The sequence below is a fragment of the Bubalus kerabau genome, chromosome 1 (assembly GCF_029407905.1).
Source record: "Bubalus kerabau isolate K-KA32 ecotype Philippines breed swamp buffalo chromosome 1, PCC_UOA_SB_1v2, whole genome shotgun sequence".
In the NCBI taxonomy this organism is placed as follows: Eukaryota; Metazoa; Chordata; class Mammalia; order Artiodactyla; family Bovidae; genus Bubalus; species Bubalus kerabau.
In genome coordinates, this window is record NC_073624.1 from 264,452,812 (window position 1) to 264,471,610 (window position 18,799).

Below are 18,799 nucleotides of genomic sequence, written 5' to 3' on the forward strand. Positions count from 1 at the left end.
ATGAAACAAAGTGATAATTAGTATACATATATACAAATAGGTATACATATACACACATATATACATATATTATACTAGAAATCTAATGTTTTTCATATACTTGGCTAAACATATCTTTTAATATCACAGAATCATTAATCTAACAGACATTGGATTTCTTTCCATTCAACTCTAAATTCTTGGGATTACATTTATTTTTGCTTTTATTTCCAATATTCTGGGAGGTGGGTCATAGAGGATCCTGCTGTGATGTATGTCAGAGAGTGTTTTGCCTATGTTCTCCTCTAGGAGTTTTATAGTTTCTGGTCTTACGTTGAGATCTTTAATCCATTTTGAGTTTATTTTTGTGTATGGTGTTAGAAAGTGTTCTAGTTTCATTCTTTTACAAGTGGTTGACCAGATTTCCCAGCACCACTTGTTAAAGAGATTGTCTTTAATCCATTGTATATTCTTGCCTCCTTTGTCAAAGATAAGGTGTTCATATGTACGTGGATTTATCTCTGGGCTTTCTATTTTGTTCCATTGATCTATATTTCTGTCTTTGTGCCAGTACCATACTGTCTTGATAACTGTGGCTTTGTAGTAGAGCCTGAAGTCAGGTAGGTTGATTCCTCCAGTTCCATTCTTCTTTCTCAAGATTGCTTTGGCTATTCAAGGTTTTTTGTATTTCCATACAAATTGTGAAATTATTTGTTCTAGCTCTGTGAAGAATGCTGTTGGTAGCTTGATAGGGATTGCATTGAATCTATAGATTGCTTTGGGTAGTATACTCATTTTCACTATATTGATTCTTCCAAAATAAACAAATGGGACCTAATTAACCTTAAAAGCTTCTGCACATCAAAGGAAACTATTAGCAAGGTGGAAAGACAGCCTTCAGAATGGGAGAAGATAATAGCAAATGAAGCAACTGACAAACAACTAATCTCAAAAATATACAAGCAACTCCTACAGCTCAACTCCAGAAAAATAAATGACCCAATCAAAAAATGGGCCAAAGAACTAAATAGACATTTCTCCAAAGAAGACATACAGATGGCTAACAAACACATGAAAAGATGCTCAACATCACTCATTCTCAGAGAAATGCAAATCAAAACCACTATGAGGTACCATTTCACACCAGTCAGAATGGCTGCGATCCAAAAGTCTACAAGTAATAAATGATGGAGAGGGTGTGGAGAAAAGGGAACCCTCTTCCACTGTTGGTGGGAATGCAAACTAGTACAGCCTCTATGGAGAACAGTGTGGAGATTCCTTAAAAAACTGGAAATAGACCTGCCTTACGATCCAGCAATCCCACTGCTAGGCATACACACTGAGGAAACCAGAAGGGAAAGAGACACGTGTACCCCAGTGTTCATCGCAGCACTGTTTATAATAGCCAGGACATGGAAGCAACCTAGATGTCCATCAGCAGATGAATGGATAAGAAAGCTATGGTACATATACACAATGGAGTATTACTCAGCCATTAAAAAGAATACATTTGAATCAGTTCTAATGAGGTGGATGAAACTGGAGCCTATTATACAGAGTGAAGTAAGCCAGAAAGAAAAACACCAATACAGTATACTAACGCATATATATGGAATTTAGAAAGATGGTAACAATAACCTTGTGTACGAGACAGCAAAAGAGACACTGATGTATAGAACAGTCTTATGGACTCTGTGGGAGAGGGAGAGGGTGGGAAGATTTGGGAGAATGGCATTGAAACATGTAAAATATCATGTATGAAACGAGTTGCCAGTCCAGGTTCGATGCACGATACTGGATGCTTGGGGCTGGTGCACTGGGACGACCCAGAGGGATGGAATGGGGAGGGAGGAGGGAGGAGGGTTCAGGATGGGGAACACATGTATACCTGTGGTGGATTCATTTTTATATTTGGCAAAACTAATACAATTATGTAAAGTTTAAAAATAAAATAAAATTAAAAAAAAAATAAAGTGGACTTGAAGCACAAAAAAATAAATAAATAAATTCTTGGGATTACATTTAAATTTCTGAAAAGATTCCTTGGAGCACCATCTATCAAAACTTCGTTTAACTAAAGATCAATAGAGCCTAGGTATACAGCCACTACACATAACTACAATTACATTCACTTTCCTGGGCAATCTCACCTTTCTTAAGTGTATCTCACTTACATAATCCAAGACTTACATCAATCATTCTAGATCCACAGTAAGAATTCTTGAGAGCAATTCTATACCTAATAACTTGCTTGAGAACACTTTTAAAAATCAGACACTTACCTAACATGTAACACAGACAAAACCAAGTATTTATGTTCCTTTTTATTCTATTTCAAAAATGAAAGAAAAAATAAACAAGGACAGGTCTGTCTACTTGTTTTATAAAATAATCTCTGAAGTTTAGTTACAAGCTTTATAATTTATTGTGAGGATGACATCAAATCTGTTCTTTGTACAATGTTTCCCACAGTCCCTGGCCAAAAGCAATAGCATTCTGATCAAACAAATGTTTGAAGTGCTCTGGTGGAATATATTGTTTAAAGCTTATGTTTTATATTAAAAACAATATTTTGTAAAAATACACCCCATAACCCTACTTTGCAAGACTTTCCAGTTCTCTAAAGCATTTTTCCAGTAGTAGTAATGGAAGAAAGCTGATGCCATTTATAGCAATTCCTCGGGCCTTTGGTGATCAATGGTACACATATAATTCTGGTTAGAACTGAGAAGAGGTTAGTTCAGGTGAGGTCAGCACCCTGTCGGTTCTAACAGTTACAACAGAATACATATCTCCACTCTTCAAGAAACTAACTACACATAAAAGTAACTAAACATATTTATTAAATAATTTAGTAGCTATAGATAAACCTCATTAAACCTGACTGATGGGAAAACAGACATAAAACTACTTCTTGAAAGTATATAAATCAGATTTTCAATAATGGTTAATGACCTATCTTTAAAGAGATATTCCTCTGAGCCTGCTCCAGTAACTAATTATCTCTCAAGTATCAGTAGCTGAATGCAGATAATCGAATGATATGCAAGATCTTAAAATAATTTAAAATTCTCTCATTTCATAAAAGTACAAACTTTGCTTCACAAATGCAAGATGGACAGAATCCTATGAATGAAATGGATTATATTATATTCACCTGGAGAAAGGAGAGCTGCCTTCTGAATGGTCTTTAGTGCAGTATTTTTCTCATCTTCTGCTGAATTGCTTCCCATAGCCAACTGATTTACTGCAGTGTACAGTAATGCCTTCTACATAAGAGAAAAGAGAGTGTTAACCAATTCTCTTTACAGCTCCTTGACTTTCAAAGTGATGAAAAATTGTACTATACTGAATATGATGCAACCCCTGAGCTTAAGAAAAAAAATTACTCATTCATCAATAATATTATTTAACAAGTAAAACATTCCCCTGAATTGGGGCAAACTAACCTTTCCATGATTTGAGTCCAGAATATGAGCCACGTTTCCTGCCACTGCACCTCCCTATAATAGTAAACAAATGATTACTGAGATAAATGCATAAACTTTCATGAAAAAGTAAAAATTAAGACTGATAAAATCTTTACATTAAATCATTTGAAAGGTTCAGTTTTATCACATTTATATTAACTTTTAAACTTCCTGAGAAAGTGAAAAGTGTTAGTCACTCAGTTGTATCCAACTCTTTGTTACCCCATGGACTGTAGCCCGCCAGGCTCCTCTGTTCATGGGATTCTCCAGTCAAGAATACTGGAGTGGGTTGCCATTTCCTTTTTCAGAGGATCTTTCCAACCCAGGGATCAAACCCAGGTCTCCCTCATTGCAGGCAGACTCTTTACCCACTGAGCCACCAGGGAAGCCTTTAAGCTCTCTAAGCACCAACTTAATACCACTGTTTCAAAAAACTAGCTTAATATTTTTATAAAAGAAAATCTTTTCTACTATGAGAATTTCAACTCTGCTCTTTTACAATTTTCATTAAAGGTCCAAGAATTACATGATTTCACAGTGGTAATAAACAAACATACAATTTTCTAACAGTATACAAGATTGTGAAACAAAGACTCAGTGGAGATTCCACAAAACTCATTCTAAGATAAACTAATATACCTTCACTCCAAGAAAACACAGTATTTTTAAAACATCTATAGACCCTAGGAAAATAGGTAAAGTTCAGAGCATCGTGAAACTCATCACTGCCTCAATAATCTACTCAATACTAAAAATAAGGAAAATCTATGCAGCATCCTAGGTTTCATAAAGTTGGCTTGAAATTCTTAATTTTTAAAAATTCAATTAGATGTTTCACCTGGTAAAGTAAGTTGTAAGAATGATCTCATTTTAAATTAGAAGTATACTCTAATGCATACTTCATTTTACATCATTAAGTGTATCACAAATATTTTTTAAAATATTTAAAAATTTATTTTTAAACGTAATAAATTTACACTTAATTTAAATTTAAACTTAATAATTTTACACTTATTTAAAATAAATGTATCACAAATATTTTAAAAAACATGTCAATATAAAACAAATAGAAGATGAATTTAAAAAAAAGAAGGTTCACGAGGAAGGTCTGAAATGATTCATCACCACAACTATTAACTGTGATTTTGCTCAAGTTATTGAATCTTTAGTCTCAAGGACCCTCCTCTACAAAATGAACTTAATTCCAGCTACTTCATAATGCTTTTGAGATTAAATGACAAGACAGATAAAAATGCCAAGCACAGTAGTTGGAATGTAAATACTTAATTCCAGAGTCTAATAATGATGGTCTTTCAGGTTCTTGGAACAAAACATTCACTGAAAATAACAAACTGTAGGATAAAACCTTGCTACTCAAAGTGTGGCCTGTATACCGGCAGAACTGACATTCTCTGGGAGGCTGTCAGAAATGCAGAATATCAGGCCCCACGCCACATCTACTGAATTAGGTTTAAACAAAATTACAGGGTAATTTCATTTCACGTTAAAGTTTAATAAGCACTGGGATAAAATATAAGAAGCATGTATTCTTAAAAGCACTGGCTAGCTGACAAGATATTAAGGACTTATCAAGCCAAAACTAAAAGGGAAAACTGAAATCCACAGAGGTATAAGTGAAGGAAGTCAGTTTGCAGTTCCTAAAAAATTTTAATTTTCAGTTTGAAGGACTTGTAGGTGAGAAATTAGAGCCCAGGATTCACACAAGGAGCAAGTATATAGGAAACCTGCATCAAAATAAGCTGAGATTCCCCCACTCCTGGCCAAGGGGCTACACACTCAGATTTAAGGTGAATCAGAACTAGACCAGGATTCAAATGACCCTGAAAACCCAGGCACACAGTAGCCTGTATGGTCCAGAAAGCTCAAGCTATAAACCTTCTTTAAGGTGGTTCCAAATTGGTGGCGCTCCCAAGTACTGGCATTAAAAAGTACAACTTCTTTCCACAGAAACGTACCTTAATACTAGGTAGGCCTCAAATTATTTCCACAAATAATCTTCAAGTTTATACAATCAACAAACAAGGCCAGTATGAAACCAACAGAAATAACAAACAAAAACAGATGTACTAGACTTCAGATATTGGAGTTACTAGATGTAGTAAGTGTTCAAAACATAGTAGTTACTACTATTATGTTTACTAACTAGTTATGTAAAGTATAAAAGGCCATATTAACTATAGAAATTAACAAAATACTTTACTGACTCCTGAAAATACCTTGCTGTTATGAACTAACAACAGTGAAAATCCCTTTTATGGAACATCAGTGACTTCATATTTAGCCTTATATTTTTAGACATAAGCGCTGTTCTAGTTGTTATTTTCTTATCTTTAAGAAACTTAAATAAAATTATTTGGGGGTATTCTGAAACACAATAGCAATGCTTCCAAACTATGAGCTGTGCTTAGTCGATAAGTCGTGTCCAACGCTTCAAGACACCATGGACTGTAGCCCACCAGGCTCCTCTGTCCATTGGGATTCTCCAGGCAAGAATACTGGAGTGGGTTGCCATGCCCTCCTCCAGGGGATCTTCCCAACCCAGGGATCAAACCCAGGTCTCCTGCATTACAGGCAGATTCTTTACTGTCTGAGCCACCAGGGAAGCCCAACTTAATCTATATATGTTCAAAAAAGTCCACCTCCTTCTTTGTATATTCCATAACACCCCAGCAGCACAATAGTACATGGAAGAAACTCAGTGTACTACTTGCTGAATAACTAATAAACAACTTCATTAAATAACAGAACTCCCTCGTTGTATTAATTATTTTCCAGAATGATAACAGCAATACTTTAAAATTACATATTACAAACTAAGCTACTTTACCTTGGTCAGAAGTTAGAACATTACTCACCTTTGCATTTCGTTGAGTATACTGGGCAACCACTCGGGACAACAGGGACCAAAGAGCAGGATCAGCTGGGTTACTGTAACAATCATCAAAAGCAGAGGGCTTAGAGACAGGAGTTACTTTAACCACAAAAAGTACCAAAAAAAAAAAAAAAAAAAAAAAAAATCAACATTTTATTTAGTACCTAAGTTAAAAATCTTTTTTTTAAATTTATTTAATTAGAGGCTAATTACTTTACAATATTGTATTGGTTTTGCCATACATCAACATGAATCCGCCACGGGTGTACACGTGTTCCCAATCCTGAACTCCCCTCCCACCTCCCTCCCCATACCATCCCTCTGGGTCATCCCAGTGCACCAGCCCCAAGCATCCTGTATCCTGCATCAAACCTGGACTGGCAATTTGTTTCTTATATGATATTATATATGTTTCAATGCCATTCTCCCAAATCATCCCCCACCCGACAGAGTCCAAAAGACTGTTCTATATATCTGTGTCTCTTTTGCTGTCTCGCATACAGGGCTAGCGTTACCATCTTTCTAAATTCCATATATATGTGTTAGTATCCTGTATTGGTGTTTTTCTTTCTGGCTTGCTTCACTCTGTATAATCGGCTCCAGTTTCATCTACCTCATTAGAACTGATTTAAATGTATTCTTTTTAATGGCTGAGTAATACTCCATTGTGTATATGTACCACAGCTTTCTTATCCATTCATCTGCTGATGGACATCTAGGTTGCTTCCATGTCCTGGCTATTATAAACAGTGCTGCGATGAACACTGGGGTACACGTGTCTCTTTCAATTCTGGTTTCCTCAGTGTGTATGCCCAGCAGTGGGATTGCTGGGTCGTATGGCAGTTCTATTTCCAGTTTTTTAAGGAATCTCCACACTGTTCTCCATAGTGGCTGTACTAGTTTGCATTCCCACCAACAGTGGAAGAGGGTTCCCTTTTCTCCACACCCTCTCCAGCATTTATTACTTGTAGACTTTTGGATCGCAGCCATTCTGACTGGCGTGAAATGGTACCTCATAGTGGTTTTGATTTGCATTTCTCTGAGAATGAGTGATGTTGAGCATCTTTTCATGTGTTTGTTAGCCATCTGTATGTCTTCTTTGGAGAAATATCTATTTAGTTCTTTGGCCCATTTTTTGATTGGATCATTTATTACAAAATAGAAAGCCCAGAGATAAACCCATGTACCTATGGACACCTTATCTTTGACAAAGGAGGCAAGAATATACAATGGAGAAAAGAGAATCTCTTTAACAAGTGGTGCTGGGAAAACTGGTCAACCACTTGTAAAAGAATGAAACTGGAACACTTTCTAACATCATACACAAAAATAAACTCAATGGATTAAAGATCTAAACATAAGACCAGAAACTATAAAACTCCTAGAGGAGAACATAGGCAAAACACTCTCCGACATACATCACAGCAGGATCCTCTATGACCCACCTCCCAGAATATTGGAAATAAAAGCAAAAATAAACAAACGGGATCCAATTAAAATTAAAAGCTTCTGCACAACAAAAGAAACTATAAGCAAGGTGAAAAGACAGCCTTCAGAATGGAAGAAAATAATAGCAAATGAAGCAACTGACAAACAACTAATCTCAAAAATATACAAGCAACTCCTGCAGCTCAATTCCAGAAAAATAAAAATCTTTTAAACATCTAAAACAAGTTCAAATTAATTGTCCACATATGCTTGGAAGTGTCTGAATTTTTGGAAAGAATATTTTATCTCTTTATTAAAATAAGAAAGAAAAATCAGCAATGTGATGAATACAGAGCCATGAGATCCAATCAGAAAAGGTTAAAGAAATTTAGTATGTCACATTCAAAGAAAACACAGAGATCAGAATTATGGAAGGAAAATAAACTACAGATATAACACTTTTCTGTTGAAAATAAAACAAATAACCACTATGACTAATGATAAAAGCTTTTTATTTTCCAAATTTTGAATATATTAATGAATGCTGAGTGGCCAAAAAATTCCTAAAACCATTAAACTGAACAGTATCAAATAACAAACTGACAATATCACCAACTTGAGAGTTTGTAAGGATTTTCATACAAAAAAAGATTTGGGCCTTAATCTGAATAAAGGAAAAATTTCTGTTCTTTATCACTGAATTTTGTATTTAAATCACTAGACATGAAAAAACTGTCAATTACCTGGTCCAATATACAGTTTCATAAAACCACAACCTGGTTTCCAAATATACTCAATTACTTCGTTGTATAATCTTAATTGGGAAGATCCCCCAGAGGAGGGCATAGCAACCCACTCCAGTATTCTTGCCCAGAGAATCCCACGGACAGAGGAGCCTGGTGGGCTACAGTCCATGGGGTCGCAAAGAGTCAGACACGACTGAAGTGACTTAGCACGCACGCAAATAATCTTAATAAGGTCTAAACAGCAAAGACAATCTCATCAAGGACAACGGGACACCAAGTTCACAAGTACAGAATTTACCTGTGAACAGCTCTGGATGCTTGTCTCTGCACTGCCACACTGCGGCCTTGCAGGGCACAGATGGCTGAAGTAAGAAGGCTCCTCTGATAATCACTGTTCGGTTTGCTGTGCTTCAGTAACTCATTAAGTGCAGCCTTTGACAGTGTAGCATCCTGCATTGCCAATCCGAGAGCACACAGGGCTTGAAGGCTTTCCGTTGTTGGTTCCTTTAAGATAGAGCTGTAAATGTATTTTTAATTACTTATTAGCCATGAGTACAATAGTCTGTAGCTATTAGAACACACTGAACAGCTGAAAAAAAACAGTGTACTTACAGATTCACCAAACTACAGCCCAGCTCTATGATAAATATAAAACTAAGTTCCATGGTTTCTAGGAACCGTAACTTCCCTGAATTTCTAAAGCAGTTAGAAGGTACCAAGGGCCTTTATAGAGCATCAGTAGCCAAATTTCTTTTCTGGTCATTTTATCTACATTTAGAAACAAATACACAGCACAGTCTCTTTGGGTCTCACAGTTCTAGGTAAATAATTAAAATAATTTGCTAAAATTTTTTGATTTCAGTAAAATCCTAAAAGGTATGAATAATAAAGAAAAATCCTTAATCTAAGATCTGATTTTTATCATTTGCAAAAACAGTCTGTCTTGCTGCTCTGTGGTATTTGAAACCAGAGCTAGTATATGTAAGTACAAATACAACCTATATCCACCATATTCCAAGCGAGCATATTTATAATTGAAGGAGAATTTAAATTTTGTATGTAAGCATCCAATTTTTCTTTTCCTTCTTCAACTGTGAAATTTTATGGAGGTAAAAGTCACTAATGTTAGGAATCCTTATTAATTTAAATGAAGAAAACAAGCTCTTTACAAACTTAATAGAACTTCTAATAATAATTATGAATGTGTACTGTAACAAAACAAAGGAATTTTTAAAAATCTGTAGAACAAAATTCATTAAAATATAATAGAAATACTTACAACATTACAAAATATCACACACCTACCACTATGCCTTTCTATTATTGGGGTGGGAGGATAAATTGTTTAGAATCTGACTTTGAAAAACAGGTACAAAATCATGAATTTTCATGGGCAGCTCTGGATTAAACTTAAAGAATCCACAGGAACTCTTTTTACCATAAAGGTTAATGGAGGCATCCAAATATGGAATGGTATCATTCAGTAAGTCATTTCCATCAATACAAATAACCCAAACTGTAAGCTGGACAACAAGGAGATCAAACCAGTCAATCTTAAAGGAAATCAGTCCTGAATATTCATTGGAAGGACTGATGCTGAAGCTGAAGCTCCAATACTCTGGCCACCTGATGCAAAGAGCCAACTCATTGGAAAAGACCCTGAATCTGGGAAAGATTGAAGGTGGGAGGAGAAGGGGGCAACAGAGGATGAGATGATTGGATGGCATCACTGATGCAATGGGCATGAACGTGGGCAAACTCCGGAAGATGGTGAGGGACAGAGAGGACTGGTATGCTGCAGTCCATGGGATTGCAAAGAGCCAGACTCAACTAGGTGACTGAACAACAACTAACAACAAAAGAAGACATTCTAATATGTGTCTTGGTTCAAAAGGGAAAACCCCTTACTACTCTAATATTTATTAATATACAAAATCTAAATTATTACTGGAATGACCACATCCCATTAGGCTCACATGTGCTGAATGCACAGACCTGCAAGCTGTCCTGTACCACGTGCTATGGATTTTACATGTAATTATTTATATCATAAATTCTATGATGCTGGTAATCAGATTTTTTCCCTTTATATATTGAACTTATGCCTATTCCCCTTAAGCACCTAGGAGACTGCTTAGTTCCCAAGATATGAATGCCAAACAAGATCAATAAAGAACTGGAATCCTAATTTTTCACAGAATGTCAGTCAGAGAACAGAATCCAAGGGGCAGGAAAGGGAGCAGTTTGAAAGATGACACACAGAGAACCAAAAAGAAAGAAACACAGATCATATAAACTACTTAGTCGGGGATTCAGTAACACACAAAAAAGGAGGTAAAGGCCTTCCCTCACAAGAGAATGAGAAAATAATAATATTCTATTATTTTTCTCTACTTTCTTCAATGTTCAAAATGGTTTGGTTACTGTTTTAAATAGTAACCCAATATTAATCTGAGTGAAAGTCAGTAAGTCATGTCCAGGTCTTTGTGACCCCATGGACTATAAAGTCCATGGAATTCACCAGGCCAAAATACTGGAGTGGGTAGCCATTCCCTTCTCCAGGGGATCTTCTCAACCCAGGATTTGAACCCAGGTCTTCCGCATTGCAGGTGGATTCTTTACCAACTGAGCCACCAGGGAAGCCCAAGATTAATCTAATCATATCTAATTTGGGGTTACTTTTGCTCTTGATAATTTGCAGCAATATATTAGCATCTATGATTCTTTTGGGGGCTTCCCAGGTGGCATCAGTGGTAAAGAACACGTTTCCTAACGCAGGGGACATAAGAGATGAAGAATTTAATTTCTGGGTCGTGAAGATCCCCTGGAGGAAGGCATGGCAACCCACTACAGTATTCTTGCCTGGAGAATCCCACGGACAAAGGAGCCTGGCAAGCTACAATCCATGGGGTCCGAAGAGCTGGACATGACTGAAGCAACTTAGAACACACATAATTCTTTTTCCCAAGCTATTTGCAAATTTGGGTCTTCTGAACATGAGTGTATCCATGTAAAGTGACAAGATTTTTTAAATTCTGACTGGTTTTCTCAAAATAGCTAAGAGAAGGAGAATGAATTGCTTACTTATTATACAAGAAAATTACTTTAATCAGGATGAGACAAAAGTATCACAATGAATAAACAAAAACAAACCTTATCCTATAAGAAGTCATCTTGACCTAGTTACCATCTAATAATCATTGTCCCCCTATCTTTGTAGGAAAGCATAATTTGGAAACTCATGAAGGCACTTTTTTGGTTTTCACAATGAATGAAGAAAGCAATTAGTGTGATGGGAACAGAGATATGATCTTCCTACAAGGGGTGGAAAATTTCTGTACTATGAAGATCTGTACTAAAAATCTGTACTAAAAATGTCAATAGAGCCCTCACTGATAACCACTGGCCAATAGCATACATTAATCATCTACCGCTTTTTAAGGAATTAAGGTCAACTTTCTCAAAAAAATTTTCAAAAAGTCAAAAAGTACCTTATAAACAACCACATATATCAGAGACTACTATTAAATTATCTCCAAAATACAGAAATAGTTACAAGTTATACTGGTACATATACTTTCTTTAGACTCAACTTTAAATTAACTATCAGGTTAACCTGAAAAGGGAAGAGGAAACACAATCTCTTTGTAAACCCACTGGGCTGAAAACAAGCCAGTTATGACTGCCTTCATTAAAATTTTATAATCCTAAGAGAACAGCTCAGAGAAGGCAATGGCATCCCACTCCAGTACTCTTGCCTGGAAAATCCCATGGACAGGGGAGCCTGGTAGGCTGCAGTCCATGGGGTCGCAAAGAGTCGGGCATGACTGAGCGACTTCACTTTCACTTTTCACTTTCATGCATTGGAGAAGGAAATGGCAACCCACTCCAGTGTTCTTGCCTGGAGAATCCCAGGGATGGGGGAGCCTGGTGGGCTGCCGTCTCTGGGGTCGCACAGTCGGACATGACTGAAGCGACTTAGCAGCAGCAGCAGCAGCAGCAGCAAGAGAACAGCTGATCAATTACTGTTTTAAAAAAATAAATAATACACACAGAGTACAGAATGGTTTTGAAGAACTGGATGAAGCCATGATCTCTAGCTAACCAGGTGGGTCTGATCCCTTCTGTTCACCAAAAAGTTCCTAAAACATTAAGAAATTCATTTTACGTTGCTTCCAATTTTAACCCAATATTTTTAAGTATCTGGTCATTTGAGTGTTGATGTCGACTATACATACCATTTGAATAGCAGTGTCTTGGCTACGTCCATTTTTCCTTGTTTATACTCCGCTATCGCCAGAGCTGTCAAGATATGAGCTTTGTCTTGCTCTGATTCAACAATAGTCAAGGCTCTCTCATACGCTGTTACACAGAATTGGAAACAAAAACAAAACAATAAAAAGCAATCCTGAATGACAAATGATGGGATTTTTCCTTTCCTAATCCTATTTTTTAAAACGGTCTAACTAAAATTATATCTTATTATGTCCTTGATCTCAAGTGAACGGAATAAAATTTTATAATAATCTAACTTGGTTTAACTGTTCCAAGGTGATTCTGGGAATATCATTAAGATTATCATGTGATATTCCTCAATTCTCATCTTTGGAATCTATAGGCAAGTCTGAGTCACTATCTTCAAAAGAAGTGGAGGCCTACAGTCATTGAGCTTTCACCCAAATTTCCATGAAGAAACAAGCAACTCCATTAAGCAGTTCTTACAATGAGCTGCACACACACATAGGCTGGGCCCATACATGGGAAAATGCACTCAAAAGCATTTTTGGAGAAGCCAAAATATTAATATATTATCACAAACAATGTTTGAGGTCTTTGTTCACCAGAAAAGTACCCGGAAACACCGTGGAGTAGTAAATACTTGCTTTCAGTGAAAGTGAAAGTCATGTGTATAGTGTAGTGTATAGTTGTGTCTGACTCTTTGCAACCCCATGGACTATACAGTCCATGGAATTCTCCAGGCCAGAATACTGGAGTGGGTAGCCTTTCCCTTCTCCAGGGATCTTCCCAACCCAGGAATCGAACCCAGGTCTCCTGTACTGCAGGCGGATTCTTTACTAGCTGAGCCACCAGTGAAGCCCAAGAAAACTGGAGTGGGTAGCCTATCCCTACTTCAGGGGATCTTCCCGACCCAGGAACTGAATCAGGGTCTCCTGCATTGCAGGTGGATTCTTTACCAACTGAGCTATCAGGGAAGGCCATTTGCGATCTTGGGTCTCAGTTTCCTCATCTAAATAATAAAGGCAACATTCAGTTCATAACACTGCTAAAAGAACTATTCATCATCATGTACTAAATGAAGGAACAGATAAAAAGTACCTATTATCATATCTCTTGTCAGATTTTTAATGAACACTACAATCCCGACCAACATCTTAGTATTATACCTTTCTATGTATAAGCTCATTATGATTGAAATTCTCAGCTCTGGAAAAGTAGGATGTATCCTTAAGCTTTACACAACATACTTACCTTTGCTGCTCTCCTTATACAGACCCTTCATAAATAAAGCTAATGCGAAACCTATGATGTCTTCTAACTCCTCAAGGGGTGTTGACTTAAAAGCCTGGATAGCTTTATCATATTCACCAATGGAACTAAGAAGCAAAACATAACTTACTTTTAATATAAAAAATCATTTTGGCTTATATCATCAAAATACAGAAATATAATTATACTAAGTTTCTTTTAACAACTTAACCTACTTCATCTCTCAGTGTTAAAGCTGCAGAAAAGACTTATATTAAAATAGAAGGCATATCAGTTTTTTCAAATAGGATATACCAGAGGGATTTAACTTCACACTTTGCTTCTTTTAAATTATATGTGTATGAACAGCTCTGCTGAACTTTTTTTTTTTTTTAATAAACTTGTCTTTTTTTTTTAAATAAACTTGAATTAAACTCTTAAGTTATAAAAATAATTTCCAGTTGACCTTCACAATAATTTTTAAGCTTAATACATTAGCTAAAAATTACCCTGTGACCATGGGTTTAGCATCTTTGAGAAGTTTAGCAAGTCATAATCGAGCCCAGCCTTTGTGTAAACTGCACATCCATTTTTTTTGAAGGGCATATAGATATACTAAAATTCCACAGACAAAATCAAACATTATCTTCTCTGTATTTAATATGAATTAAAGTAAAAACTGCAACGTATAATACTAAAGTAGAATGCCTTTTAATAACAACAACAACAAAAAAAACCTTTTGTTTATTTAAAAATAAAGAGATGCTGCCACCACCTGGAATAGACACACTGTACCTTTGAGACTCTTATTTCTGGTATGTATCACTATATTCAGAAGCTTGCTATTTTTAATGTGTTTTTGGAAATCTTTTTAATCTTGGAAGAGTGGCTGGGAGCTAAAAATATGGGCAATATTTGCTTCTAAAATTAATTTTATGAAGGTAAAAGAATTTAAAAATCAAACACAAATTTTGACAAATATTTAATGAAGGGAAGTGAACTACCTTAGGTGTTTATGGATACACACATGTATTTTAAGAATATTTTTTTAATGAACACCATCTTCAAACATTTGATTACTTTTATAGAGAAAAGACTGGAGGAGGACACAAGGGCTTCAACTTTATTTGTAACTTTTTTTCTTTTTAAGGAAACCTGAAGCCTATCAACAGAATTTTAAGATCTGTGCTATGTGAAGCGTAACTATTCACCGAATCATGCTCCATACTCTATTACTGTATTCTGCATGTTTAATATATTTCATAATAAAAACAAGTTAAAAAGAAATCAGAGGACCTATTTTTGATGGGAGGTATAAATTTTCCTCTAAAATAGTTACATTATATGAACCATCTAAGTAAAGCAAACAGATACTTTATTCCATACAGCTTCTAACAACAAAATCTTGGAAGCGACAGTTCTATCAACTCCTAAACACACAGTTTAAAGAAATTAAAAGGAAAAACAATTAAAATGGGGAAAATTTTCTATCTACAGATACCAGATATGATTCAGTTAGATGGTTATAAAAGAACTGGCTACCTCTGATTTTTACTGTGTAGCTCCTTAAAAAGATGTAGGTACTAATACCAAAATACCAAACCATAGGTCTAATAAATAAGGTGCTTCAAACAGGAACATTCAGTTTTGGGGGCAGCTCTCAATTTGAGGTGAGTCTCCTTAACTTGAGCCCCAAACCATCCTCCCATTAACACTCCTATTGTCCAGACCTAGTTCTAACCTCTGAAACAACTGGTTTCCCACCTTTTTTAAAAATCTTTTTTGAAGTCAGAAGTCACTGAGAATCTAAAGAAAATTATATTGCTCCCTCGCCATCCTCAAAATGCACAGACAAAAATTTTTGTGTACTATCTCAAAAGGGTTTCTGGACCCTTAATCCCACTCCCAGTTTAAGAACAGACACCAAATCAGAATAAATCTAATCCACTTTCAACTAACTAGGCTTCTGCTATCAGAAAGAGTGACTGCCTCTTCTGTCTAGTTCACAAGCCTCGGTTCTGAACCTGCTCCTCCCAAAGGACACTGGGGCTGGGACTGGAAACTGTTAATACAGCTTGGGACGGTAGGAATGATGCACCCTGGGCGGACGTCATCACTGTGCTCATTTACACTCGCCCCACTCTTCTAGAGACTGGGCATCACTCAATAGCTCCACAGCCTTCACCAGAAAAACCTAACAGATCCACAAAATCAATGGGGAAAAATATGCTTACCATAACAATCTGCCATAATTTCTTACTGTAACATAATAAGCATCTGGGTCTTCTGCAGTCTGTAACAACAAAATTGCCCTTTAAAAAAAAAAGGACAAAGCATTTAAAATTATCTACGTGCAATAGCATTCTTTCACTCTTCCTCCTTAACAATCTACAGATTTTTGTTTTCATTATTTAACTAGTTCCATAATAGCTTATTTATATTTTATTAAATTGGTACCACAAAAGCACTTAGTAGATTTTAGACTGTTAATAATGAAATGGCCTCTTGATATGTGAAATCACTTATCATACTTGAGTTTTAAATATTCCAGAAAATTTAATCCAAATGTGGGAAACAATTGTGTCAATGTTTTACAGTTTTGACATGTTTGAAGTACATAGAATTTGATGTACATAGTACACTCTTAAAATTATTTATATATTAGTAGTTCGAGGTAGGGACTTAGGAAATTGAGTGCTTTCATATGCCTTTACCTGTTACGTACAGAAAGACATTCAGGCAATCCTGAATTCAGAGAAGGGAACGAGTCATCAGGAGTCCTGAGAGGTTTAGAATAACATAACAACATGCTGACAGCCCGTTTACCTTCTCATGCTCAGTCTCCTTTGGGCAAGCAGGAAAGTGTCTCAACAACTAAAGGAGTTGGATATTTAATAATACTTTTTTTTTTTCTTCTGTTTTTCTGTTTAAAGATTAGCCAGGAAGAAATATCCAAGAAAAGCTTTTAATGCCTCTGACATTACATGAAAAACAAGGCAGTATTATAGAAATAGTAATAGTAAACTAACTGTCATAGTAAAAACTATACCTGCAGTTATATTATTACCTAATTTGTAATTTCAAGTCACAAACACTTGTTTAAGGCAGAAAATAAGAGTGGTATAAGTCAAGAATGAGTGGTGTATATCCAGGTGACTGTGAAGTGAAGTGAAAGTTGCTCACTCGTGTCCAACTCTTTGTGATCCAATGGACTATACAGTCCATGGAATTCTCCAGGCCAGAATACAGGAGTGGGTAGCCTTTCCCTTCTCCAGAGGATCTTCCCAACCCAGGGGTTGAACCCAGGCCTCCCACACTGCAGACGGATTCTTTACCAACTGAGCCACAAGGGAAGCCCATGAATACTGGAATGGGTAGCTTATCCCTTCTCTAGTGGATCTTCCTGACCCAGGAATCTAACTGGGGTCTCTTGCATTGCAGGCGGATTCTTTACCAACTGAGCTATCAGGGAAGCCTAGATGACTGTGGAGTTGCCATTTTAGCCAAAATGTATAACCAATGTTAGACTTGCAGTATTTGTGATTAAAACGTATACCAGAAAAAGGAGCAAGCATTCTTAAGCTGCCTAGTTTCTCTGTTTTGGTTTCCCTGGTGGCTCTGACGGTAAAGAATCCACCTGCAATGTAGGAGACCCAGGTTCAATCCCTGGGTCGGGAAGATCCCCTGGAGAAGGGAATGGTTACCTCTCCATTTACAAGGGGCTTCCCAGGTGGCTGAGCACCGAAGAATTGATGCTTTTGAACTGTGGTGTTGGAGAAGACTCTTGAGAGTCCCTTGGACTGCAAGGAGATCCAACCAGTCCATTCTGAAGGAGATCAGCCCTGGGATTTCTTTGGAAGGAATGATGCTAAAGCTGAAACTCCAGTACTTTGGCCACCTCATGCGAAGAGTTGACTCATTGGAAAAGACTCTGATGCTGGGAGGGATTGGGGGCAGGAGGAGAAGGGGATAACCAAGGATGAGATGGCTGGATGGCATCACTGACTTGATGGACGTGAGTCTGAGTGAACTCCGGGAGCTGGTGATGGACAGGGAGGCCTGGCGTGCTGCGATTCTTGGGGTCGCAAAGAGTCGGACACGACTGAGCGACTGATCTGATCCCAGGCGGCACTGGTGGTAAAGAACCGGGCTGCCAATGCAGGAGACCTAATGAGACGGGAGTTCCATCCCTGGGTCAGGAAAATCCCCTCGAGAAGGGCACGGCAACCCCCTCCAGTATTCTTGCCAGGACAATCCCATGGACAGAGGAGCCTGGTGGGCTTCGGTCCATAGGATGGCAAAGTGTTGGACATGACTGAAGTGACAGAGCACGGCATATTTCTCTGTTTAAAAATCCTGTTCCTTGTATTCTATCAAATTTCTAGTTTCTTTATTGGTAACTTTACTGTAGTGGTGAAAGAAATAGTATTGTGGGTTTTCATACACCTCTCCCCCACACACACGCCTCCCCTCCACACACACACGCCTCTCCCTACATACACACACACACCTCCCCCCACACACACCTCTCCGCACACACACCTCCCCACACACACACCTCCCCCCAACACACACCTCCCCCAACACACACACCTCCCCCACACATACCTCCCACACGCATACCTCTCCCCCACACAAACACACCTCCCCCTCACACACACACCTCACCCCCACACACACCTCTCCCCATACACACCTCCCCGCACACACACCTCCCCGCACACACACCTCCCCACACACACACCTCCCCACACACACACCTCCCCCACACACAAACCTCCCCCCACACACACACT

General features: G+C 37.4%; 1 protein-coding gene across 5 annotated transcripts in view; it reads right to left on the bottom strand.

Moving 5' to 3' along the window:
• SKIC3 (SKI3 subunit of superkiller complex) overlaps nt 1–18,799 on the bottom strand; it is a 129,855-nt gene that overhangs the window by 32,689 nt on the left and 78,367 nt on the right. For all 5 annotated transcript variants that reach the window (XM_055565100.1, XM_055565075.1, XM_055565065.1 and 2 more), the window contains 7 exons: nt 16,238–16,315; nt 14,007–14,131; nt 12,755–12,878; nt 8,815–9,033; nt 6,326–6,398; nt 3,429–3,482; nt 3,137–3,248 (listed from right to left, as the gene is read on the bottom strand). In XM_055565100.1, coding sequence (XP_055421075.1) covers nt 3,137–3,248; nt 3,429–3,482; nt 6,326–6,398; nt 8,815–9,033; nt 12,755–12,878; nt 14,007–14,131; nt 16,238–16,315 — 785 coding nt within the window. The remainder of the gene's footprint in view (nt 1–3,136; nt 3,249–3,428; nt 3,483–6,325; nt 6,399–8,814; nt 9,034–12,754; nt 12,879–14,006; nt 14,132–16,237; nt 16,316–18,799) is intronic.